The 26,986-nt window shown below is 49.3% G+C and overlaps 1 protein-coding gene across 2 annotated transcripts in view; it reads left to right on the top strand.

Moving 5' to 3' along the window:
• Nucleotides 1-26,986, top strand: part of LOC140403708 (uncharacterized) — a 364,979-nt gene that overhangs the window by 101,002 nt on the left and 236,991 nt on the right. For both annotated transcript variants that reach the window (XM_072491906.1, XM_072491971.1), the window contains exon 11: nucleotides 19,603-19,637. In XM_072491906.1, the coding sequence (XP_072348007.1) occupies nucleotides 19,603-19,637 (35 nt within the window). The remainder of the gene's footprint in view (nucleotides 1-19,602; nucleotides 19,638-26,986) is intronic.

The following is a 26,986-nucleotide window of genomic DNA, read 5'->3' as shown; positions in this document are numbered from 1 at the left end:
GCTCCTTAAAACCTTCATCTTTTGGCCAATGTTTTTGATCACCTAACCTTGTTAAATTTGGTTTGAGAACTCTCATGTGAAGTTCATTCTGAGGGTTTACTACTTTAAAAGTACTCCGTAAAACAATATATCAGGGGGGGGGGGTGGGTTAGAGTAGGCTGGGCGGGTTAGAGTAGGCTGGGCTCCGGGGGAGTGCCGGGAGGGGGTCCGTGCTGGGGAGGTGGATGGGGGGTCCGTGCCGGGGTGGAGGTTGGGGGGGGGGGTCCGTGCCGTGCCGGGGTGGAGGTTGGGGGGTCCGTGCTGGGGTGGAGGTTGGGGGGGGGGGATGTCCGTGCTGGGGTGAGGTTGGGGGGGGGGTCCGTGCCGGGGTGGAGGTTGCGGGGGTGTCCGTGCCGTGCCGGGGTGGAGGTTGGGGGCAGCCGCTCATGTCTATGTTGCCCTGGATGAGGAGGAGGAGGAGCGTGCCAGAGAGGCGGCGCAGGCTGCTGCAGAGGGGCAGGCGGCAGCCGCCCAGGCTGGAGGGACACCTGACCGACAGGACGAGGAGGGGGAGGAGGACGTCGCGGCCCCACGGCAACGGAGGCACCCGAGGGCGCCCCGTGTGTACCGGCCCCGGCAGTCATACCAGGACCTCACGGACCGGGAATGCAGGAGGAGACTCCGGATGAGCCGGGAAACCGTGGCACACATCTGCCACCTGCTGGCACACCTGTCACCGTGTGGCACTGGCGGGGGACACCCTCTCCCCGTGTCCGTCAAGGTTACGGTGGCCCTGAACTTTTATGCAACGGGGTCATTCCAGGCACCGAGTGGGGACCTGTCCGGCATATCGCACACATCGGTGCACCGGTGCATCCGGGCAGTGACAGATGCCCTATATGCCATGGCGCACCGCTACATCCGTTTCCCCGTGGACCGGGCCAGCCAAGGTGCCCGGGCCGTGGGCTTCTCTACCGTGGCCGGGTTCCCCATGGTCCAGGGCGCGATCGATGGGATGCACGTCGCCGTGCGGCCACCTGCAGATAACAGGGCCGTGTTCACTAACAGGAAGGGGGCCTATTCGATGAACGTACAGGTGGTCTGCGACCACTGCATGATGATCCTGCACGTCTGCGCCCGTCACCCAGGCAGTGTACACGACTCATTCGTGTTGTCGCGGTCATCCATCCCCGGCATGTACGAGGGACGCCATCCCCGGCTGAGGGGCTGGTTGCTGGGCGACAGGGGCTACCCATTGCGATCGTGGCTGATGACGCCTATACGGAGGCCACGCAATGAGGTGGAGAACCGCTACAATGATGCCCATGTAGCGACAAGGGGAGTGATCGAGAGGTGCTTTGGCGTGCTGAAGATGCGTTTCAGGTGCCTGGACCTCTCTGGGGGCGCCCTCCAGTACCGGTCAGATAGGGTCGGCCGCATCATTGTGGTGTGCTGCGTCCTGCACAACATAGCCCAGCAGAGGGGCGATGTGCCGCAGGCAGAGGAGGGCGGAGTGGAGGAGCAGCAGGAAGAGGCCCAGTCCTCCCCAGATGAGGGGGATGGGGGCAATGGTCAGGGCAGACTGGGTAGACACAGGCGGGTGGCTGTCCACCGTTACCGGCTGGCCCAGCAGGCACGGGACAGACTGATAGACGCCCGCTTCACTGACTAGATGGGCGTGGGAATCGGGTAGTATGGCCACAGACCGCACACCATGGCAACAGCCGACCACCCACACCCCCCACCCATCCACCCACCCAGCACCCTCACTCCCCAACCCCACCCACCCCACCCGCATGCACCCCCCCCCCCCCCCTTGCCGATCCACCTGCGGCACAACGGGCCGGGCTCTCACAGTTGCGGGTGGACGCGTGTCTATCGCAGGCCATGGAGGATGATGACAACCCGCCCTGCGATGAGCTCCTGGCTCTACATCGTTGGACTATGTCTGACCCATGGCCACAGTACCACCATCCACCCGGACCATCCCTGCATGCGGCTGTGACACTGCAGCGCACGGTCCCGTCCTCTGCCCGGGGGATGTTGATGGCGGCCCAGGGGGAAGGGGGCAGACTCACCTGGGGCTGAGGTAAGACCACTCCTCACACACACACTTGCGCTCAACGTACATGACACCCCCGCACACTTTGTACAGAGCACAAAGGCAGCTTCGGTAGGTGTAACATTGACTTTAATAACCAAAGGAGTTCATGCACGTGCCCTAGCCCCTAAAACTCATCTGTGCCCTGCACCCGTGCCAACTTACTCAGTGTCTAATTGTTTGGCCTTACGGGCCCTTTGACTACATCTACGTGGTTCCCCAGACGGTACAGCAGAACTGGAGGTGGACTCCTGTGATTCCTGCCCTCTGACACTGGATCCCTTTGGCGGCCGTTTCCTGGGGCGTCCTGGCCTAGATGGGCCAGGCTGCGGCCCGGGCGACTGGGATGGCGAGCTGCCAGCCTGTCCTGCCCGTTGCCCACCCGATGCACCTGGGACGGAAGGGGGGGAGTCCGAGGTGTCGCGGTGTACCGGGACCTCCCCTACAGAGGGTAGCCGGGACGGACCACACCACCTCCTCCTCCCTCGGGGTGCCCGATGGCCCCCAGGCCTCTACATGGGTGGGGGATGCGAATGGACTGGCCATCCGACGCCCCCCCGACATCTGGCGCTGCCAGTCCTGGAGGCCTGTGCTGGTATCGACAGGGGTCTGCAGGTTTGCAGCCATGGAGCCCAGGGGGTTGGCAAACCCTGTCTGTGACAGTGCGACGCCGGCTGGAGGGTGCGGGTCTCTCCGTCTCCTGTGGTCTCCGAGGGGCATCCTGCGGGCGTCGCATGCTGGAGGGTGCGGGTCTCTCCGTCTCCTGTGGTCTCCGAGGGGCATCCTGCGGGCGGTCTGCACCTTCGGGGATGGGTGCCTGGACGTTTGGTCCTGTGATACACAATGAAGCATGCATGGTTAGACATCAGGCAGTGATCAGGTGATACGGGGGAGGGGGATATAGGGGAGGGGGGATATGGGGACGGGCTGTCAGTGGCTCACTCGCTAGTACGCCCCCGACCTCTGCATCAGCAACCTCCCGGTCCTCAGGTCCGCCAGCCAGTTCCAGGGCCCTTTCCTCGTGTACGGTCAGTGGCCTCTCATCAGCGGGCCCTCCTCCAGTCCTCACATGCTCCCTATTGTTGTGTGCGCCCTTCTCCTGTGGGGGGGGGGGGGGGCATGGGTAAAAGGCAACAGTGTTAGGCAGGTATATGAATGCACGCCATCGGTTGCGCGTGCATTGCAGAGGTTAAGGTTAGGGCTGGATTCACTTGGGGATATGGGGGAGGGGGGGATACATGGGAGGGGGGGATACATGGGAGGGGGGGATATGGGGGAGGGGGGGATATGGGGGAGGGGGGGATATGGGGGAGGGGGGATATGGGGGAGGGGGGATATGGGGGAGGGGGGATATGGGGGAGGGGGGGATATGGGGGAGGCTCACCCTGCCTGCTCTGACGAGGTCGTTCACCTTTTTGTGGCACTGGGTGCCTGTCCGTGGTGTCAGGGCCACAGCGGTGACGGCCTCTGCCACTTCCCTCCACAGACGCCGACTGTGGCGTGGGGCAACTCTGCGGCCGTGCCCGGGATACAGGGCGTCCCTCCTCTGCTCCACCGCGTCCAGGAGCGCCTCCACATCGCGTGACTCGAACCTCGAAGCTGAGCGACGGCCATCCATCCAGTCGGGTGTTGCGGTCGGGTGTTCCGGTCGGGTGGGGGGAGCAGCACGGCCTTATGAGCCGTCACGCCATGCAGCGCGTATGACGCTGCACGGCGTGAACCATTGCGCAAGCGCGGATCCCGTTACGTCGCTGCTAGCCCATTTTGGGCCGGAGACTATCGACCCATTTTTCCGACGTGACGCAACTCGGATTTGCGCCGTTTTTTGCGCCGATCGGCGGACTTTCCGCCGATAACGGAGAATTTTGCCCCAGATTTCCGAAAAATGCAATGTGCAACTTTCAAACAAGTTTAGGTGGTAGTTAGGGTGGCATGTGGCACAGTGGTTAGCATTGCTGCCTACGGCGCTGAGGACCCGGATTCGAATCCCGGCCCTGGGTCACTGTCCATGTGGAGTTTGCACATTCTCCTCGTGTCTGTGTGTGTTTCACCCCCACAACCCAAAGATGTGCAGGTTAGGTGGATTGACCACACTAAATTGCCCTGTAAAATGAAAGTTTTGATGGATGTTTTACTGATATAGATGTCCAACATATCCTTTTTTCATTTGACCTCTGGTAGCATGCCAGACTGTTTTATCATGTACTGACCGACATTATCCTTTTAAAAGCCATGCAGTTTTCTTCAAGCTATGTGGAGATGTTTGTGTCGGCCTTTTTTTGCTTACACATAGACTATTTAGAAATTTAGGACTGCACCCTCCACTGCCCCCTCTTCAACTCCTCAATCACCCCAACATGCCCTCCCGTCGCACAGCACCTTACTTTTTCTTGCAAGTGCAGAAGCTGTAATACCTGCCCCTTTACCTCCTCTCTTTTCACTATCCCAAGACCCTAAGCACTCCCTTTTGGTGAAACAGTGAATTACCGTGGCACAGTGGTTAGCATCTCTGCCTTGCGGCGCTGAGGACCTGGGTTCAATCCTGGCCCCGGGTCACTGTGTGGGGTTTGCACATTCTCCTCATGTCTGCGTGGGTCTCAAAGATTAAAGAACAATACAGCACAGGAACAGGCCCTTCGGCCCTCCAAGCCTACGTCAAGCATGGTACCTGCCTAAACTAAAACCATATGTACTTATGGAGTCCGAATCCTTCCATTCCCACCTAATTCATATATTTGTCTCGATGCCCCTTAAATACCGCTATCGTACCTGCTCCCACCACTCCCCAGGCAGCGCGTTCCCATATATTTATCACCCTCTGTGTAAAAATCTTGTCTCACGCACAGTAGCATAGTGGTTAGCACAGTTGCCTCACAGCTCCAGGGTCCCAGATTCAATTCCCAGTTTGGGTCACTGTCTGTGCGGAGTCTGCACGTTCTCCCCGTGTCTGCGTGGGTTTTCTCCGGGTGCTCCGGTTTCCTCCCACAGTCCAAAGATGTGCAGGTTAGGTGGATTGGCAATACTAAATTGCCGTTAGTCTCCCCAAAAAAAGTCAGGTGGGGTTACAGGGATAGGGTGGAGGTGTGGGTATAGGGTGGAGGTATGGGCTTAGGTTTTTGCTCTTTCCAAGGGTTGGTGCAGGCTCGAAGGACCTAATGGCCTCCTTCTGCACTATAAATTCTATGATCTGTTCTAAACCTTTCCGCACGCGCTTTAAAAATGTCCCCTAGTACTTTACTCTCCGACCCTAGGAATGAGCATCTGACTATCCACCCTGTCCATGCCACTCATAATCATTTATACCTCTACCAGGTCGCCTCTCAACCTCCGTTGTTCCAGTGAGAACAGACTGAGTTTATCTAACCACTCCTCATAGCTAATGACCTCCATACCAGGCAACATCCTAGGAAACCGCTTCTGCACCCTCTCCAAAGCACCCACATCCTTCTGGTAGTGTGGCGATCAGAATTGTACACAGTATTCCAAAAGAGGCCTAACTAAGGTCCTGTACAGCTGCAACATGACATGCCAATTTTTATTTTCAATGCCCCGACCGAAGGCCAGCATGCTATATAGGGGCTGGTTTAGCACACTGGGCTAAATCGCTGGCTTTTAAAGCAGACCAAGCAGGCCAGCAGCACGGTTCAATTCCCGTACCAGCCTCCCCGAACAGGCGCCGGAATGTGGCGACTAGGGGCTTTTCACAGTAACTTCATTGAAGCCGACTTGTGACAATAAGCGATTTTCATATGCCTTCTCAACCACTTTATCCATATGCGTTGCCACTTTCAGTGATCGGTGGACATGCACGCACAGATCTCTCTGGCTGTCAGTACTCACAAGAGTTCTACCATTGTATAATTCCTACATGCATTGGACCTTCCAAAGTGCATTACCTCACGCTTGTCCAGATTAAACTGCATCTGCCATTTCTCCGCCCAAAACTCCCAACCAGTTTATATCCTGCTGTATCCTCTGACAATCCTCTTCACCATCCGCAACTCCATCAATTTTTGTGTCATCTGCGAACTACCGAATGAGACCAGCTACATTTTCTTCCAAATCATTTATATACACCATGAACAACAAAGGCCCCAGAACTGATCCCTGTGGAACAGCGCAAGTCACAGCCTTCCATTCAGAAAAGCACCCGTCTGCACAGCACGGTGGCGCAGTCGTTAGCATTGCTGCCTCACGACGCCGAGGTCCCAGGTTCGATCCCAGCTCTGGGTCATTGTCCGTGTGGAGTTTGCACATTCTCCCCGTGTTTGAGTGGGTTTGACTCCCACAATCCAAAGATGTGTAAGGTAGGTGAATTGGCCACGCTAAATTGCCCCTTAATTGAAAAAAATGAATTGGGTACTCTAAAATTTTAAAAAGAAAAGAAAAGCACCCTTCTACTGCTATCTTCTGTCTTCTGTGCCCAAGCCAGTTCTGTATCCAACTTGGCAGCTTTCCTCTGATCCCATGTGACTTCATCTTTGTACCAGTTTACCATGAGGTATCTTGTCAAAGGCTTTACTGGTCCTTGTAAACAACATCTACTGCCTTTCCCTCATCTATCATCTTTGTCACAAAATCATGCTGTCCATCACTAATAAGTCCATTTGTTTCCAAATGTGAATAAATCCTATCTCTAAGAATCTTTTCCAATAATTTCCCGACCACTGACATAAAGCTCACGGCCGATAATTTCCTGGATTATCCCTGCTGCCCCCGCAACTCAACAATGTGCAGGGTCCAGTCGATTTCGGCGGCGTGAGAGCAGCTGGTGAGTCAGTTTCAGCGGGAGCATTGCGGAAGGAGGTTGCTGGGAGGTAAGTCAACCTTTAAAAGCACTTCTCTTTGCAGGGGCAGGCCAGTCGATTTTGGCGGCGTGAGAGCAGCTGGTGAGTCAGTTTCAGCGGGAGCATTGCGGAAGGAGGTTGCTGGGAGGTAAGTCAACCTTTAAAAGCACTTCTCTTTGCAGGGGCAGGCCAGTCGATTTCGGCGGCGTGAGAGCAGCTGGTGAGTCAGTTTCAGCGGGAGCATTGCGGAAGGAGGTTGCTGGGAGGTAAGTCAACCTTTAAAAGCACTTCTCTTTGCAGGGGCAGGCCAGTCGATTTCGGCGGCGTGAGAGCAGCTGGTGAGTCAGTTTCAGCGGGAGCATTGCGGAAGGAGGTTGCTGGGAGGTAAGTCAACCTTTAAAAGCACTTCTCTTTGCAGGGGCAGGCCAGTCGATTTCGGTGGGAGTGGAGCTGGCTGGTTAGTCAATTTCAGCAGGAGCTGAGAATTTTTCTTTTTTTTTTAAATTAGTTTTTTAGGCGGGATCAGGAAGTCGACCCGCGGACGTCTGGGAAGACCCTCACCAATAAATTCTGGTGGAGAGGAAACCCGAGACACTACACGTGTAGTGTCTCCCACCCACCCTCCTCCTCTAACCTAATAATAAAACCCATTGGTCTGAGGTAAGTACCATATTTTATTATATTATTATTATTTTTTATAAAAATTTAATTTAGTTGTTAGCCAGATCTTGGTAGAAAGTTAGAGGAATGGCAGGGAAGGGAGTGCAATGTTCCTCCTGCAGGATGTTTGAGGTGAGGGATGCCGTTAGTGTCCCTGCTGATTTTACCTGCAGGAAGTGCTGCCATCTCCAGCTCCTCCAAGACCGAGTTAGGGAACTGGAGCTGGAGTTGGAAGAACTTCGGATCATTCGGGAGGCAGAAGGGGTCATAGATAGCAGCTTCAGGGAATTAGTTACACCAAAGATTGGAGATAGGTGGGTAACTGTAAGAGGGACTGGGAAAAAACAGTCAGTGCAGGGATCCCCTGCGGTCGTTCCCCTGAGAAACAAGTATACCGCTTTGGATACTTGTGGGGGGGACGACTTACCAGGGGTAAGCCATGGGGTACGGGCTTCTGGCACGGAGTCTGTCCCTGTTGCTCAGAAGGGAAGGGGGGAGAGGAGCAGAGCATTAGTAATTGGGGACTCTATAGACAGGGGCACAGATAGGAGATTTTGTGGGAGCGTGAGAGACTCACGTTTGGTATGTTGCCTCCCAGGTGCAAGGGTACGTGATGTCTCGGATCGTGTTTTCCGGGTCCTTAGGGGGGAGGGGGAGCAGCCCCAAGTCGTGGTCCACATTGGCACCAACGACATAGGTAGGAAAGGGGACAAGGATGTCAGGCAGGCTTTCAGGGAGCTAGGATGGAAGCTCAGAACTAGAACAAACAGAGTTGTTATCTCTGGGTTGTTGCCCGTGCCACGTGATAGTGAGATGAGGAATAGGGAGAGAGAGCAATTAAACACGTGGCTACAGGGATGGTGCAGGCGGGAGGGATTCAGATTTTTGGATAACTGGGGCTCTTTCTGGGGAAGGTGGGACCTCTACAGACAGGATGGTCTACATCTGAACCTGAGGGGCACAAATATCCTGGGGGGGAGATTTGTTAGTGCTCTTTGGGGGGGTTTAAACTAATGCAGCAGGGGCATGGGAACCTGGATTGTAGTTTTAGGGTAAGGGAGAATGAGAGTATAGAGGTCAGGAGCACAGATTTGACGTCGCAGGAGGGGGCCAGCGTTCAGGTAGGTGGTTTGAAGTGTGTCTACTTCAATGCCAGGAGTATACGAAACAAGGTAGGGGAACTGGCAGCGTGGGTTGGTACCTGGGACTTCGATGTTGTGGCCATTTCGGAGACATGGATAGAGCAGGGACAGGAATGGATGTTGCAGGTTCCGGGGTTTAGGTGTTTTAGTAAGCTAAGAGAAGGAGGCAAAAGAGGGGGAGGTGTGGCGCTGCTAGTCAAGAGCAGTATTACGGTGGCGGAGAGGATGCTAGATGGGGACTCTTCTTCCGAGGTAGTATTGGCTGAAGTTAGAAACAGGAAAGGAGAGGTCACCCTGTTGGGAGTTTTTTATAGGCCTCCTAATAGTTCTAGGGATGTAGAGGAAAGGATGGCGAAGATGATTCTGGATATGAGCGAAAGTAACAGGGTAGTTATTATGGGAGACTTTAACTTTCCAAATATTGACTGGAAAATATATAGTTCGAGTACAATAGATGGGTCGTTTTTTGTACAGTGTGTGCAGGAGGGTTTCCTGAAACAATATGTTGACAGGCCAACAAGAGGCGAGGCCACGTTGGATTTGGTTTTGGGTAATGAACCAGGCCAGGTGTTGGATTTGGAGGTAGGAGAGCACTTTGGGGACAGTGACCACAATACGGTGACGTTTACGTTAATGATGGAAAGGGATAAGTATACACCGCAGGGCAAGAGTTATAGCTGGGGGAAGGGCAATTATGATGCCATTAGACGTGACTTGGGGGGGATAAGGTGGAGAAGTAGGCTGCAAGTGTTGGGCACACTGGATAAGTGGGGCTTGTTCAAGGATCAGCTACTGCGTGTTCTTGATAAGTATGTACCGGTCAGACAGGGAGGAAGGCGTCGAGCGAGGGAACCGTGGTTTACCAAGGAAGTGGAATCTCTTGTTAAGAGGAAGAAGAAGGCCTATGTGAAGATGAAGTGTGAAGTTTCGGTTGGGGCGATGGATAGTTACAAGGTAGCGAGGAAGGATCTAAAGAGAGAGCTAAGACGAGCAAGGAGGGGACATGAGAAGTATTTGGCAGGAAGGATCAAGGAAAACCCAAAAGCTTTCTATAGGTATGTCAGGAATAAGCGAATGACTAGGGAAAGAGTAGGACCAGTCAAGGACAGGGATGGGAAATTGTGTGTGGAGTCTGAAGAGATAGGCGAGATACTAAATGAATATTTTTCGTCATACTAAATGAATATTTTTCGTCAGTGTTCACTCAGGAAAAAGATAATGTTGTGGAGGAGAATGCTGAGCCCCAGGCTAATAGAATAGATGGCATTGAGGTACGTAGGGAAGAGGTGTTGGCAATTCTGGACAGGCTGAAAATAGATAAGTCCCCGGGACCTGATGGGATTTATCCTAGGATTCTCTGGGAGGCCAGGGAAGAGATTGCTGGACCTTTGGCTTTGATTTTTATGTCATCATTGGCTACAGGAATAGTGCCAGAGGACTGGAGGACAGCAAATGTGGTCCCTTTGTTCAAAAAGGGGAGCAGAGACAAACCCCGGCAACTATAGACCGGTGAGCCTCACGTCTGTAGTGGGTAAAGTCTTGGAGGGGATTATAAGGGACAAGATTTATAATCATCTAGATCGGAATAATATGATCAGGGATAGTCAGCATGGCTTTGTGAAGGGTAGGTCATGCCTCACAAACCTTATTGAGTTCTTTGAGAAGGTGACTGAACAGGTAGACGAGGGTAGAGCAGTTGATGTGGTGTATATGGATTTCAGCAAAGCGTTTGATAAGGTTCCCCACGGTAGGCTATTGCAAAAAATACGGAGGCTGGGGATTGAGGGTGATTTAGAGATGTGGATCAGAAATTGGCTAGCTGAAAGAAGACAGAGGGTGGTGGTTGATGGGAAATGTTCAGAATGGAGTACAGTCACAAGTGGAGTACCACAAGGATCTGTTCTGGGGCCGTTGCTGTTTGTCATTTTTATCAATGACCTAGAGGAAGGCGCAGAAGGGTGGGTGAGTAAATTTGCAGACGATACTAAAGTCGGTGGTGTTGTCGATAGTGTGGAAGGATGTAGCAGGTTACAGAGGGATATAGATAAGCTGCAGAGCTGGGCTGAGAGGTGGCAAATGGAGTTTAATGTAGAGAAGTGTGAGGTGATTCACTTTGGAAGGAATAACAGGAATGCGGAATATTTGGCTAATGGTAAAGTTCTTGAAAGTGTGGATGAGCAGAGGGATCTAGGTGTCCATGTACATAGATCCCTGAAAGTTGCCACCCAGGTTGATAGGGTTGTGAAGAAGGCCTATGGAGTGTTGGCCTTTATTGGTAGAGGGATTGAGTTCCGGAGTCGGGAGGTCATGTTGCAGCTGTACAGAACTCTGGTCCGGCCGCATTTGGAGTATTGCGTACAGTTCTGGTCACCGCATTATAGGAAGGACGTGGAGGCTTTGGAGCGGGTGCAGAGGAGATTTACCAGGATGTTGCCTGGTATGGAGGGAAAATATTATGAGGAAAGGCTGATGGACTTGAGGTTGTTTTCGTTGGAGAGAAGAAGGTTAAGAGGAGACTTAATAGAGGCATACAAAATGATCAGGGGGTTGGATAGGGTGGACAGTGAGAGCCTTCTCCCGCGGATGGATATGGCTGGCACGAGGGGACACAACTTTAAACTGAGGGGTAATAGATATAGGACAGAGGTCAGAGGTAGGTTCTTTACGCAAAGAGTAGTGAGGCCGTGGAATGCCCTACCTGCTACAGTAGTGAACTCGCCAACATTGAGGGCATTTAAAAGTTTATTGGTGAGGGCATTTAAAAGTTTATTGGATAAACATATGGATGATAATGGCATAGTGTAGGTTAGATGGCTTTTGTTTCGGTGCAACATCGTGGGCCGAAGGGCCTGTACTGCGCTGTATTGTTCTATGTTCTATGTTGGTGGATTAGCCACGCTAAATTGCTCCTTAATTGTAAAACAAATGTTTAAAAAAAGAATTTTTAAAAAAAGAATCAGTGAATTATTTGCACTTCTTTCAATTTAGTATACTGTATTTACTGTAATGCGATCTGCTCTGTACTGGGGACACCAAAAATAAATTGGCTGACTACCGTGGAATACCTCCATTCATACTGCAAGCACGACATCACGCTTTCAGTCACCTGCCATTTTAATTCTCGAGCTTGGTTTCATGCTGACCCCTCTGTCCTCTGCCTACTGCAGTGTTCCACTAAAACTAAATGTAAGCTCAAGGAATAGTGTCTTATCTTTTTTTAAAAAAAATACTTTTTAAAGATTTTAACACAATTTTTCTCCCTTACAAACAATAACCTCCTCCCCCCCCCCCCCGTAACAAAAAAAAGAAACGAGAAATCGCGCGGAGCAAGATATATACATGACAAAATAGTATATTTACATAGCTTTGTACACTGGCTCTCTCCCGTACGTGCCCGTTTCCCTGACTCTTCATGTTATCTCTTGCTCATCCACCACCCCCAGGCAGCTCCCCCTCTCTTCTCCCCCCCCCCCCCCCCCCCCCACGGACTTCCCCTCCTTCTCTCCCCCCCCCCCCCTGCCCAAGGTTGCTGCTGCTGCTGACTGACCTTCCTCTAACGCTCCGCGAGATAGTCTAGGAACGGTTGCCACCGCCTGTAGAACCCCTGCGCAGACCCTCTCAAGGCAAACTTAATCCTCTCCAGCTTTATGAACCCAGCCATATCGTTTATCCAGACCTCCACGCTGGGGGGCTTCGCCTCCTTCCACATTAGCAAGATCCTTCGCCGGGCTACTAGGGGCGCAAAGGCCAGAATGCCGGCCTCTTTCGCCTCCTGCACGCCTGGTTCGGTGTCTTATCTTTTTATTATACACTCTACAACCTTCTGAACTCCAGATTGAATTCAACAATTTCTGACCAGAATCACTGTCTGCATTTTGTTTCTTTTTCTTTCTGCAGGTTTTCGTATTAACTCCTTTTTCACTTGTTTTTGCACAGTGAGTTAAATAGCTGGCTTGTAGTGCAGAACAATTCCAGCAGCGCAGGTTCAATTCCTGTACCGGCCTCCCCGAACAGGTGCTGGAATGTGGCGGCTAGGGGCTTTTCGCAGTAACTTCATTGAAGCCTAGTTGTGACAATAAGCGATTATTATTATTATTTTTGGCGATAGCTGTTCATTGTTTTGACTTTTACACCTCCAGGCACATCTTTTTTTTTTATGCTCAGAGACATGGCCACGGGTTGACAGAGATTGGGACCTGAATATTAAGATCATAAGATATAGGAGCGGAAGTAAGGCCATTCGGCCCATCGAGTCCACTCCACCATTCAATCATGGCTGATTTCAACTCCATTTCCCCGCTCTCTCTCCATAGCCGTTAATTCCTCGAGAAATCAAGAATTTATCAACTTCTGTCTTAAAGACACTCAACATCCCGGCCTCCACCACCCTCTGTGGCAATGAATTCCACAGACCCACCACTCTCTGGCTGAAGAAATTTCTCCTCATCTCTGTTCTAAAGTGACTCCCTTTTATTCTAAGGCTGTGCCCCCGAGTCCTAGTCTCCCCTGCTAATGGAAACAACTTCCCTACGTCCACCCTATCTAAGCCATTCATTATCTTGTAAGTTTCCATTAGATCTCCCCTCAACCTCCTAAACTCCAATGAATATAATCCCAGGATCCTCAGATGTTCATCGTATGTGGGCAGCATGGTAGCATTGTGGATAGCACAATTGCTTTACAGTTCCAGGGTCCCAGTTCGATTCCTGACTTGGGTCACTGTCTGTGCGGAGTCTGCACATCCTCCCCGTGTGTGCGTGGATTTCCTCCGGGTGCTCCGGTTTCCTCCCACAGTCCAAAGATGTGCGGGTTAGGTGGATTGGCCATGCTAAATTGCCCATAGTGTCCAAAGTTGCCCTTAGTGTTGGGTGGGGTTACTGGGTTATGGGGATAGGGTGGAGGGGTTGACCTTGGGTAGGGTGCTCTTTCCAAGAGCCGGTGCAGACTCGATGGGCCGAATGGCCTCCTTCTGCACTGTAAATTCTATGATCTATGTTAGGCCTACCATTCCTGCGATCATCCGTGTGAATCTCCGCTGGACCCGCTCCAGTGCCAGTATGTCCTTCCTGAGGTGTGGGGCCCAATATGGCTCACAGTATTCTAAATGGGGCCTAACTAGTGCTTTATAAAGCTTCAGAAGTACATCCCTGCTTTTATATTCCAAGCCTCTTGAGATAAATGACAACACATTGCATTTGCTTTCTTAATTACGGACTCAACCTGCAAGTTTACCTTTAGAGAATCCTGGACTAGGACTCCCAAGTCCCTTTGCACTTCAGCATTATGAATTTTGTCACCGTTTAGAAAATAGTCCATGCCTCTATTCTTTTTTCCAAATAGCAAGACCTCACATTTGCCCACGTTGAATTTCATCAGCCATTTCTTGGACCACTCTCCTAAACTGTCTAAATCTTTCTGCAGCCTCCCCACCTCCTCAATACTACCTGCCCCTCCACCTATCTTTGTATCATCGGCAAACTTAGCCAGAATGCCCCCAGTCCCGTCATCTAGATTGTTAATATATAAAGAGAGCAGCTGTGGCCCCAACACTGAACCCTGTGGGACACCACTCGTCACTGGTTGCCATTCCGAAAAAGAACCTTTTATTCCAACTCTCTGCCTTCTACCTGACAGCCAATCATCAATCCATGTTAGTACCTTGCCTCGAATACCATGGGCCCTTATTTTACTCAGCAGTCTCCCGTGAGGCACCTTATCAAAGGCCTTTTGGAAGTCAAGATAGATAACATCCATTGGCTCTCCTTGGTCTAACCTATTTGTTATCTCTTCAAAGAACTCTAACAGGTTTGTCAGGCACAACCTCCCCTTACTAAATCCATGCGGACTTGTCCTAATCCGACCCTGCACTTCCAAGAATTTAGAAATCTCATCCTTAACGATGGATTCTAGAATCTTGCCAACAACCGAGGTTAGGCTAATTGGCCTATAATTTTCCATCTTTTTTCTTGTTCCCTTCTTGAACAGGGGGGTTACAACAGTGATTTTCCAATCCTTTGGGACTTTCCCTGACTCCAGTGACTTTTGAAAGATTATAACTAACACCTCCACTATTTCTTCAGCTATCTCCTTTAGAACTCTAGGATGTAGCCCATCTGGGCCCGGAGATTTATCAATTTTTAGACCTCTTAGTTTCTCTAGCACTTTCTCCTTTGTGATGGCTACCATATTCAACTCTGCCCCCTGACTCTCCTGAAGCGTTGGGATATTACTCATGTCTTCTACTGTGAAGACTGACGCAAAGTACTTATTTAGTTCCTCAGCTATTTCCTTGTCTCCCATCACTAGATTACCAGTGTCATTTTGGAGCGGCCCAATGTCTACTTTTGCCTCCCGGTTGTTTTTAATGTATTTAAAGAAACTTTTACTATCATTCCTAATGTTACTGGCTAGCCTACCTTCATATTTGATCCTCTCCTTCCTTATTTCTCTCTTTGTTATCCTCTGTTTGTTTTTGTAGCCTTCCCAATCTTCTGACTTCCCACTACTCTTTACCACATATAGGCTTTCTCTTTTGCTTTGATGCATTCCCTGACTTCCTTTGTCAGCCATGGCTGCCTAATCCCCCCTCTGATAACCTTTCTTTTCTTTGGGATGAACCTCTGTACTGTGTCATCAATTACTCCCAGAAACTCCAGCCATTGCTGTTCTACTGTCTTTCCCACTAGGCTCTGCTCCCAGTTGATTTTCGTCAGTTCCTCCCTCATGCCCCTGTAGTTACCTTTATTTAATACATCTGATTCTATCTTCTTTCTTTCAAATTGCAGACTAAATTCGACCATATTATGATCACTGCCTCCTATGTGTTCCCTTACTTTAAGATCTTTTATCAAGTCTGGCTCATTACATAACACTAAGTCCAGAATGGCCTGTTCCCTCGTGGGCTCCATCACAAGCTGTTCCAAAAAGCCCTCCTGTAAACATTCAATGAATTCCCTTTCTTTGGGTCCACTGGCAACATTATTTACCCAGTCCACCTGCATATTGAAGTCCCTCATGATCACTGTGACCTTGCCTTTCTGACATGCACTTTCTATTTCGTGGTGCATTTTGTGCCCCTGGTCCTGACCACTATTAGGAGGCCTGTACATAACTCCCATTATGGTTTTTTTGCCTTTGTGGTTCCTCAACTCTACCCACACAGACTCCACATCATCTGACCCTATGTCGTTTAGTGCTATTGATTTAATTTCATTCCTAATTAACAAGGCAACCCCGCCCCCTCTGCCCACCTCTCTGTCTTTTCGATAGGTTGTGAATCCCTGGATATTTAAATGCCAGTCCTGAACCTCCTGCAACCACATCTCTGTGATGCCTACCACATCATACCTGCCAGTCATAATCTGGGCCACAAGATCATCTACCGTGTTCCGTACACTGCGCGCATTTAATTATAGCACCTTTAATTCTCTATTGACCGTCCCTTTTTGTTTTCTTAGTGTGGTGGACCTTGGTTAACTGAGCCTTTCCATACACTGTGTCATATTTTGTGAGATGGGGACTATCGTAACCTCTCCTGAGTTCTGTCTTTTCGTGCTTTTTTGTATTCCTAAGCAGCTACGCTTCCCACTGATTACTTCACCTCTTGGTTCCCTGACTTTCCCTTCCCCTCCAATCTCTAGTTTACAGTCCTATTGACCACCCTATTTATTCTTTTTGCCAGAACACTGGTCCCAGCTCGGTTCAGGTGGAGACCATCCCAACGGTATAGGTCCCCCCTGTCCCAAAACTGATGCCATATTGAAGGGTATGGGACGTTTAGGAATGACATGAAGTTAGGAATAAGTGGAGGGGTGTACATTAGAAGGGGAACTAGGATGTAGAAACAGTTTTGGTTCAGGTGAGAAATGAGAAGTACAAGAAGACACTTGTTGGACTGGTGTACGGGCCCCCTAATTGTAACTGCACGTTTGGACAAAGTATTAAAGAAGACACAATGGGAGCTTGTCAGAAAGGTACGGTGATAATCATGGGGGATTTTATAAGGGCAATTATGAGCGAATGAAAGCAGAACTAGCTAGTGTGAACTGCCAAATGTGCTTCAGGGATAAATCAATAGAGTTTCAGTGGCAGTCTTTTAAAGGGATATTTCAGAATACACAGAATAGACGCATTCCAATGAGAAATAAAAATTCTAAGGGGAGGTCTCATCATCCGTGGCTAATGAAAAAAGTTAAAGACAGCATTAAAGTTAAAAGAAAAATCATACATTTGTACAAAAACAAGAGGCAGGTCAAGATTGGAAAGAATATCAAGAACATTGAAATACAAAAAATATTGCTGGGGCTAGAAAAGTGTGGCTACGAGGAGAAATTGGATGGGTTGGGGTTATTTTCCTTGGAACAAAGAAGGCTGAGGCGTGACTTAATTGGGGTGTACAAAATTATGAGGGGCAGAGATAGAGTGGACAGGAAAAAAATTATTTCCCTTGGTGGAGAATTCTAGAACCTGGAGACATGGAGTCAAGATAAGTGACAGATGATGTAGACGGGACATGAGGAAGAAGCTTTTTACGTAGAGGGTAGTTGGAGTCTGGAATTCGCTGCCTGAGTTGGTATTGGAGGCAGAGACCCTAAACTCTTTTTAAAAATACCTGAATCAGGTGCAGGAAGATGGGATAGAAAGGACTTCTGGGTGTCCTTGGGTTCCATGGACAAGATGGGCCAAATGGCCTCCTGTGCTGTAACCTTTCTATGGTTCTAATAGAATATTATTGTTTATTGTGAGGGGAATTGATTACAAAAGTAGGGAGGCAATGCTTCAGTTGTACAGAGCATTGATGAGACTATATCGGGAGTATTGTGAACAGTATTGGTGTCCTTATTTAACAAAATATATAAATGCATTCGAAGAAGTTCAAAGAAGGTTTGATTAATACCAGGGTGAGCAGGGTTGTCTCATGAGGAAAGGTTGTCGAGATTAGGTTTGTATCTACTAGAGTTTAGAAGGAAAAGAGGCGACTTGATCAATATCTTTAAATCCTGACACGGTGGATATGGAGGATGTTTCCTCTTGTCAGATAATCTGGAACAGGGGTCACTGTTTAAAAATAAAGGATTGCTAATTTAAGACAGAGATAAGTTTTTTAAAAATTGTCTCAGAGAGTTGTAAATCTCTGGAACTCCATCAAAGGGCAGTGGAAGCAGCATCTTTGAATATTTTTAAGGCTGTGCTAGATTATTGATTAACAAATGGGTGAAAGTTATCGGGGATAGGCAGGAATGTGGGGGTTGATGTTTCAATCATATCAGCCATGATCTTATTGAATGGCACAGCAGGCTCATGGGGCTGAGTGGCTTCTGCTCTTAATTCGTATGTACGTATATTCGTATGTCCTGTTGCCATTCCCTTAAGACTTGCAACATAAAACCTTCTCTGATTTAAACTCTCCTGCCTTCAATCCCACAGGCCTTCGCTTTTGTTTTTTTTGTCCCATCTTCTCCCCCTCTACCTGTTATTTCCAACTTTCCCCAGAAATATTTACTCTTGTCCTCTCTCTTCACACTTCACAGGTGCTGCCAGACTTGCTGAGTATTTCCGGCATTTTCTGTTTTCATTTCTGCTTGGAATTTTGTTGCCTGATGATCTTTTGGAGCTTTTACAGTTTGTATTCTGCGACTCATAGCCCAGTTCTGTTAGCACTGTTGTTTCACAGCGCCAGGGTCAGGTTCGATTCCTGGCTCGGGCCACTGTCTGTGCCGAGTCTGCACGTTCTCCATGTGTCTGCATGGGTTTCCTCCGGGTGCTCTGGTTTCTTCCCACAAGTCGCGAAAGATGTGCTGTTAGGTAATTTGGACATTCTGAATTCTCCCTCCATATACCAGAATGTGGCGACTTGGGGCTTTTCACAGTAACTTCATTGCAGTGTTAATGTAAGCCTACTTGTGACAATAAAGATTATTATCATTGTGAAACACATGTCCATGGGAGGCAAATTAGCTGCCAGTCTGTCTTGACATTTCGATTACCATGTTGTAAATAAAGCTTTTAATAAACACTTTTATTGTTTAAAGACATTTCGTCCTTAAAAGTTAAGTGCAGGAGTGTGCATTGAAATCCTCCACAGAAATTAATTTTTAGCTGCTCTAGTCTCAAAGAGCAGTATTTGATGCTTTTAAACCTGTGGAAACAGATGCACGATGAATACACTCAGTAAAATCTAGCTTTGATTCTAAAAGGTTAAATTAATATTTAAAGTTTGGAAGTGCACACTTCCGCATAAATTAATTGGAATAATGCCATTTTACGAGGGTAGGTTGTATTGTGATTTTTGAGAAAAAAAATTCCAATTAAGAGGCAATTTAGTGTGGCCAATCCACCTAACCTGCACATCTTTGGGTTGTGGGAGGTAGCACATGGCACAGTGGTTAGCACTGGGACTATGGCGCTGAGGACCCGGGTTCGAATCCCGGCCCTGGGTCACTGTCCATGTGGAGTTTGCACATTCTCCCTGTGTCTGCGTGGGTTTCACCCCCCAATCATTGGGATGATACCCAAAGACATTTTTAAAATACGGATGTCAATGTTTTGGTAACCAGTACCAAAATCTAGTCTATTTGTATAGGATTGGATGGTTTCAGGCAATTGGATTACTAGAGTAAATTGCAATGATAATAACCTGCAAGAACAATCAGCATTTCTATGATAATGATGCTCTCATGTACAATTAATTTAGATTTGCTTAATTCAAGGTATTTAATTATTTTTAAGACTAAATTCCCATATTGTTCAGTTATTTATTTTGCTTATTTCATGTGACTGAATAATGCACATTTTCAGTGTGTAGGAATTACTTCAAATGATCAGATATAGGTTGTATTTCTTCAATGGTTTGGTTTTACCAATAACTTGCCCCACCAGCTGTTTTGCTTGTACTATTTTGAGTTTCTAACTTTTGGATGTTCTTTTCTTTAAGGGTCATTCAGTGGGCTGGTGCTGACTATCTTACAGGTAAGTGAAGACCTGCTTCTCTTGAGAAAATTGGGAGAGATTAGAATTTGACTAGATTTACTTACCAAGAGATTGTACTTGACTGCAAGTTTTTGCAATTCTGCTTTTTATCTCGCAAAGAACTGCAGCACTGCATTTAATTTACAAGGTCACCTTAAAGTGATAGTGTGAATGTGTTTCAATTGGTTGATGGAGGAGAACAGGAACAAACAGAACCTAATGTGAGACATATTTTTCAAAAGCAGGGACTAAAGTTGCCAGTAGCCCAGACTTTTTAATGATAAATCTGTAAAGCGCAATTTATCAAGTCGTCAAAAAGGCAACAAGTTCAACCCCAATCCTGATTGGTGTTGAATAACTTGTATCCAGGTTTCCATGATACTGTGTCTGTTGTGTTAGGATTCCAATTAATGAAATGAAAATTTAAATCGCTTATTGTCACAAGTAGGCTTCAAATGAAGTTACTGTGAAAAGCCCCTAGTCGCCTCATTCCGGCGCCTGTCGGGGTGACTGGTCCGGGAATTGAACCTGTTGCTAACTTTTGCCTTAGTTTAATTGCTTTGTTTTATCACCTTTGCTCTTGAGTCGGCAGGTATCTTTCTGATACCGCCACGTGGTTCAAGTCCGAGTAATGATCAATAATCCAATACACCGCTTAGTAAGATTTAAATCAAAGCACATTTATTATACACAGTAATCACTACTCATGCATAAATTCTATGTCTAAGCTACTTCTACAGCTAACAGGCCAATACTTAACTTGGAACTGGCCCAACAGGTCAGGGAAACGAATGGCCTTTCGTTCGGGTTCTGAGCCTGTGGGATTCGAAGTTGGTACAAATTGGTAGCTAGGAGCGCCTATCTCATAGCGTGTGTTGAAGTAAGACTTACTAGATTTCAGCGATGGCTGGACCGGTCACTGTCAAGGGTTGGTTCGCTTTGCTGAGTGACCCGGTCAAGAAGCAGAGGGGCGATTTGAACTTGGGCTTGATTCTTATAGTCCCCAGGGGCTTCCCACCTTTCGGGGCGGACCCTGTACCTGGTTCCAAGTGATTGGACTTTGTCCCAATCACTTGGTTCGATTGGAGCGGTTCCCTGATCGATGGGAGGTCTTGAGGTGGTCGTTCACCTCCCATTGTGTAGGCTTCTGCTGGGTCCACGGAGTCTGGTTTGGCTTTATGTGTCTAAATGTTGCCCATTGTTCCCGGGGATTGCTCATTAATATGCAGATGGCTGGTGTTTTGTTATGCTGATGGTTGCCGGTATCGATCTTGTCTGGCCTTTCCAGAGGTAAATACACACTCGACCCGCAGCTGCTTGTTTGTGTCCTGTTGGCTGACTTTCCCATCAGCCTTTGCCGTTCGCCATTTTAAATCGGGAGTTAGCCATTCTAAATCGGGAGTTCGCCATTTTAACTGGCTACATTCCCTCCTTGTGATCCTAACGCGAAGCGTGAAGGATCACATAACTATTTTGCTTTCCATTCCCTGACCTGGGGGGGACACTCCCTTCATGGCCTTTCCACGACCATAGCTATGGAAAAAAATGTTTAACTAACAATTCTAAGGGCGCTGTGTCAAACAGGGACATGCATTACAAAACAATAAACTGGGAACCTCTAACTATTCTTAATACACTACACTCACTTAAACATTTCATTATCCTACCTTCCTCAATCATACCACAAAATCATCGCATTTCATACACAGTCTTTCCTGGCTTGGCAGTCAAGCTCAGGATCATACAATCTGCTCATGAACAGTTCTTTACATTTCTTTATTTACAATAAATGCAAGTGAATGCACTTTATTATAGATCGCGGGGGTCTGGTCATATCCGAACATAGGGGATCTGATCCTATATACCAGGGTTCGAACGCGGTAGGCTCTCCTTCTCCATTTCCATAGACGTATAGTCTGCACAATGCAGCAGAGTATCACTAATGCTAGTAATGTTTCGATTACATAGGACAGGGCGTACCAGGTTATAAACCTGGCACACCAAGATGCTGTAGTGTCGCTGGTGACTGGGCTCTGGGTACTGCGGGGAAGTTAAACATTAACGGCTGGGGGGGCTTGAAGTCATGGGGTTCGCGTTCACGCGCAACAAAATGTCCAAAATCATGGGGGTGATCCACGTGAAGGAAGTCCTCATGGCTCTTCTCTTTCCTTTTCTTTCTTCTCTTCTCCGGTCCTGGAGCTTCTGGAGTTCTGTGGAAACAAGCATAGTGTCTGTCACTATCTTTGTTTAACATCTTGTACACTGGTGTGTCTGTCCTGTAGTGCCAATTACTCCCTTTATAATTGGTCACTATGTGTGACTTCCTCATTTTTTTTACAAAAAACAAATTTTAGGACACTGCACACTTCCCAATAATGAACCAGTGCTGATTTACCATCCAAATGTTTCGGGATTTAAATAGCATGTGGGTGGCAACCTAAAGGTTACCTAAACCAAACAAAACTTTTTGAACTGAAAGTGCCAAAATGAGGTGCGTATGGGCCGTGACGGGTAAGAGTTGGATGGAGTCCCCGGGTAGGACGGCTACCAATGCCGTGCCTCTCCTACCCGAGCGTAGTTGACCAGAGGGGGGGGGAGGGGGGGGGGAGGGGAGGGGGGGAGGGGGGGAGGGGGGGAGGGGGGGAGGGGGGGAGGGGGGGAGGGGGAGGGGGGGGAGGGGGGGGAGGGGGGGAGGGGGAGGGGTTCCCCAGGCCGGGGGGGTCCCCAGGCCGGGGGGGTCCCCAGGCCGGGGGGGTCCCCAAGCCGTTTCTCCACTGCCTGAGCAACCGACAAGAACGGGCAGAAAATGTAGTCATCGTGGTGGGGCTGCTGTAGTGGTTCTATCCTTCGAACCAGAAGGGCAGTTACGAACGGGCATCTGGTTCCGTAACCAGTCTCTGCAGACAAGCTCTCAGAGGTTTCAGCCGAACTGGTGTCTGGCAATGGTGAGTCTCTGTAGGCAAGTCCTCAGAGGTTTCGGCCAAATAGGCGTGGGGCAGTGAGAACTATTCTCCTGTCGGACATGCAACATTTAACAAACTTACAAACAACATAAAACATTCTGCAGGTTCCATCAGAAAGGACAACAGTTCTCCCAAGCGGTTCCTTTTAAAACATCATCTGGACACCTCAGTTCTCGGTTGCGAACAGGGTTGCAAAGGGGTTCTCGGTTTGGGAGTCAGACCCAAGGTTGTCCTCTTCTCCCGGGTGCCAAACTCTTGAGTGTATGAGGGCTGAAAGGGCTGCGTGGTGTGAGGTGGGGTCGCTCTAGTTGTTGCGGACGAGTCTGAACGAGTTATCTCGGTGCCAGTAATTGGTGTCTCGTTGTGTGGGGACAAAATCGGGGTTGTCAGTGTGGTTCGGTGGTCGGTGGTGGGGTTTGTTCAGGAAAGTGATCATGAAGGGATCATTTGGATCGTAGTTGGAGTCGCTGGGTGTGGGTCCTGTTGCATGGGGATAGTAGGGAGGTGTGCTGCGGCTATCGTCCGAGTCACAGTCGCTGTCTCTGCTGCTGGAGTCTGTGGGCGTTCCGGGGTGGAGTGTATATTTCGGGGGTGGAGTCGAGGTCAAGTCCGTGGCTGGGCTGGACGTGTTGGGGGATGGTAGGGTTACGTAGGCGGTGGGCGGGGTGTGGTGTGCTGCGTCGAGCATGACGTGGTGTGCGTGGTTCGTCTGTGTTCCATATGCCTTCAGCTGGTTTATATGAAACCACGCAGTCTTACCGTTGGGGTACTTTATTTTATAAACGGAAGGGCTTACTTTGTCCGCAATGGAATACGGACCCGAGTATTTTGGTGACAGGAATGTGCTGGGGTTATATACAGAGAGCATCACTTGCTGTCCGATACTGTACTCAGTCGCATGCACTGTCTTGTCGAAACAAGCCTTGCTCTGTTTCTTTCTGGTGCCCAATTTTACTGCGGCTGCTAGCTGAGCCATTTTAACATTTTCCACAAATTGTGCTACTGCTTTCTCGTGTGCGAGGGCCGTCACTTCGGGGCTAGTCAAGTCCAAACCTAACAAATATTCTGTGCCTTTCATGGGGCATCCAGTCATGAGGGTGTGTGGGGTGTAACCTGTGGAAGTAGAAATTGTGTTACGTATAAACATCAGCGCAAAAGGGAGAACTGAGTCCCAAATGGTGGTGTTCTGCTGGACCATTTTTCTGAGGGTGGTTTTTAGGGTCTGATTCATGCGCTCCACGATACCACTCGACTGTGGGTGGTATGCTATGTGGAATTTTTGGGTGATGCCAAATATCGTGAGGACGTTCTGCATGACACGTCCCGTAAAATGGGAACCTTGGTCGGATTCAATGCTGCGGGGGAGTCCCCATCTTGTAAAGATGTGGTGGGTCAAAATCTTGGCTGTGGTTTTTGCAGCGTTTGTGCGGGCTGGGAATGCTTCCACCCATTTCGTAAATGTGTCATTTACCACAAGTACATATTTATAGCCATTCCTGCAAGGGGGCAATGGTCCTATAAAATCAATCTGGAGGTTAGTCCAGGGGCCGTTAACGGGGCGGGTGTGGCTGAGTTGAGCCTTTTTGGCATATCTGTCCGGGTTATTCTGGGCACAGATAAGACAATTCTCTACGTAATGGTTTACATCTTCCTTTAAATTCGGCCACCAACAAAGCTGCTTGAGATGGGCTGTAGTGGGATCGATTCCCTGATGTCCATGACCGTCATGGAACAAGCAAATCAGTTGATTCCTGCCCTGTTCAGGAACCACATAAAGGGTGTCTTTTAACACCACACCGTCATGTGTGGTCAGTGCATTTCTGAATCTCTCATAGGGAGCTGGATATTTCAGGTTTACAATCTCCCTGAGATTGCTGTCCTGCTTCTGGGTCTTTACTAGATCCTCGACCTTTGTCTGTGAGACCTGAACGGCACTCACTGGTGCGCCTTCGGGGGGTGCCCAAAGGTATCCATGCCTGGAACCTGCTTTAGCCAGTGCGTCGGCTTTCACATTTCCAGGGGGGGAGGAACGATGGTGACTGCGGACTTTGACTATCCCAAAAGTTGTATTCTGGGCTCTCTCTAAAATATGACAGAGCACTGGGGCTGAGGGGAGGGGTTTTCCGTCTGCGGAAACAAATCCTCTTGCTTTCCACAGGGGCAGAAATTCTGTAAGGCTGTTGCAGACATAGAGGCTGTCCGAGTATATGTCTGCTGGGTTGGGGAAGGAATCTGGGTGCTCAACTATGTATGCGACGGCCGCAAGCTCTGCTGCCTGCGCGCCTAAGTGTCCGGGTAATTTTAACGATATTTCCTCGAGGGCGCGTCCCTGCACGTCCTCGACATAGATACCGCAACCTGTTATGCGTTTCCCATCCAAGATGTGGAAGATCCATCCACATAGATCTTTATGGGCTCGCACGTGCCTGTGTGCTGGGGGCTCTGGGTTGAACTATCTATCTTTCTGGGGGTGTTTTCGCAATAAAGGGGCCTGTGTTTGGAGAGATAATCTCACATTCATGGGGGGTTCCGGGGTACTGTAAGTTGTCGGCTAAATAGGTGTGCGTCTTTGTCCTTTTCACAGTGATGTCCCGTCCCTGCAAGAGAAGGGTCCATCTAGCTGCTCTTATTTGACTGATGGTACCGTCCTTGAGTCTTCCGTCCAGTAAAGGTTGGGTGGGGTGTGTTCGGTGAGAATTGTGATGGGGTTCAGTCCGGTAATGTACGAAAAATACTGGACTGCCCAGAATACTGCGAGCAGGTGCCTCTCATAGGCTCAAAATCCCTGCTCCACAGCATCAAAAGTCCTATTCTGGGCTCTCTCTAAAATATGACGGAGCAATGGGGCTGGAAATGCGAAAGCCGCACAGACAAAGATCGAGGATCTAGTAGAGGCCCAGAAGCAGGACAGCAATCTCAGGGAGATTAGGGCAGCACGGTAGCATTGTGGATAGCACAATTGCTTCACAGCTCCAGGGTCCCAGGTTCGATTCCGGCTTGGGTCACTGTCTGTGCGGAGTCTGCACATCCTCCCCGTGTGTGCGTGGGTTTCCTCCGGGTGCTCCGGCTTCCTCCCACAGTCCAAAGATGTGCAGGTTAGGTGGAAAGCTATGATAAATTGCCCTTAGTGTCCAAAAGTGCCCTTAGTGTTGGATGGGGTTACTGGGTTATGGGGATAGGGTGGAGGTGTTGACCTTGGGTAGGGTGCTCTTTCCAAGAGCCGGTGCAGACTCGATGGGCCGAATGGCCTCCTCCTGCACTGTAAATTCTATGAAAACAAAAATCTAAAAGTCTGGAGGCATAAGCTACGGGCCTTAACTGGTCGTGCTGTTCCTGGAGGAGCACGGCTGAAAGGGTGCGGTCTGTGGTCGCTACCTCTATGGCGTAAGGGGAAAGCGGGTCTGGAACTTGCAGTGCGGGGGCTGCTATGAGCGCCTGTTTTAATGATTCCACAGCATCCGTATGCTGCGGAAGCCATTCCCAGGGGGCTCCTTTCTTTAGGAGGTCTGAGACGGGTGCTGCCTTTTTTTAAAGATAATTTTTATTAAAGGTTTTCATAAAATATCAATAACAAAATGAGGAAGAAAAAAGAACCCAACAGGGTTAAGTACAAAACACAATCTAAAAAAGCAACCCCCCAAACCCCTTCCCCCCCCCCCCCGTACCTAAACAATAAATTAACATTAACACCCTGACTTAAGACAACAGGTGTATACACCCCCTCAGACCCCTTCCAGTGTAAATAACATAAACAAAAATAAAGCAAACCACCCCCCCCCCCCCCCCCCCCCCCACACACACACCCCGAGCTGCTGCTGCCATTGACCAATGTCTATCGTTCTGCCAGAAAGTCTAAGAACGGTTGCCACCGCCTAAAGAACCCTTGTACCGACCCTCTCAAGGCGAATTTCACCCTCTCCAATTTAATGAACCCTGCCATATCGCTGATCTAGGATTCCACGCTTGGGGGCCTCGTATCTTTCCACTGAAGGAGAATCCTTCGCCGGGCTACCAGGGACGCAAAGGCCAGAATTCCGGCCTCTTCCGCCTCCTGCACTCCCGGCTCCTCTGCCACCCCAAATATTGCGAACCCCCAGCCCGGTTTGACCCTGGATCCTACCACCCTCGACACCGTCCTCGCTACGTCCTTCCAAAATTCCTCCAGCGCTGGGCATGCCCAGAACATATGGGTGTGATTTGCTGGGCTCCCTGAGCACCTAATACACCTGTCCTCACCCCCAAAGAACCTGCTCATCCATGTCCCGGTCATGTGTGCCCTGTGCAGCACCTTAAACTGTATGAGGCTGAGCCTCGCGCATGAAGAGGAAGAGTTCACCCTCCCTAGGGCATCTGCCCACGTACCCTCTTCGATCCCCTCTCCCAACT

The sequence above is a fragment of the Scyliorhinus torazame genome, chromosome 1, assembly GCF_047496885.1.
Source record: "Scyliorhinus torazame isolate Kashiwa2021f chromosome 1, sScyTor2.1, whole genome shotgun sequence".
Classification (NCBI taxonomy): Eukaryota; Metazoa; Chordata; class Chondrichthyes; order Carcharhiniformes; family Scyliorhinidae; genus Scyliorhinus; species Scyliorhinus torazame.
Note: the sequence above shows the minus strand (reverse complement) of the source record. Positions and strands in the feature narration are given on the sequence as shown.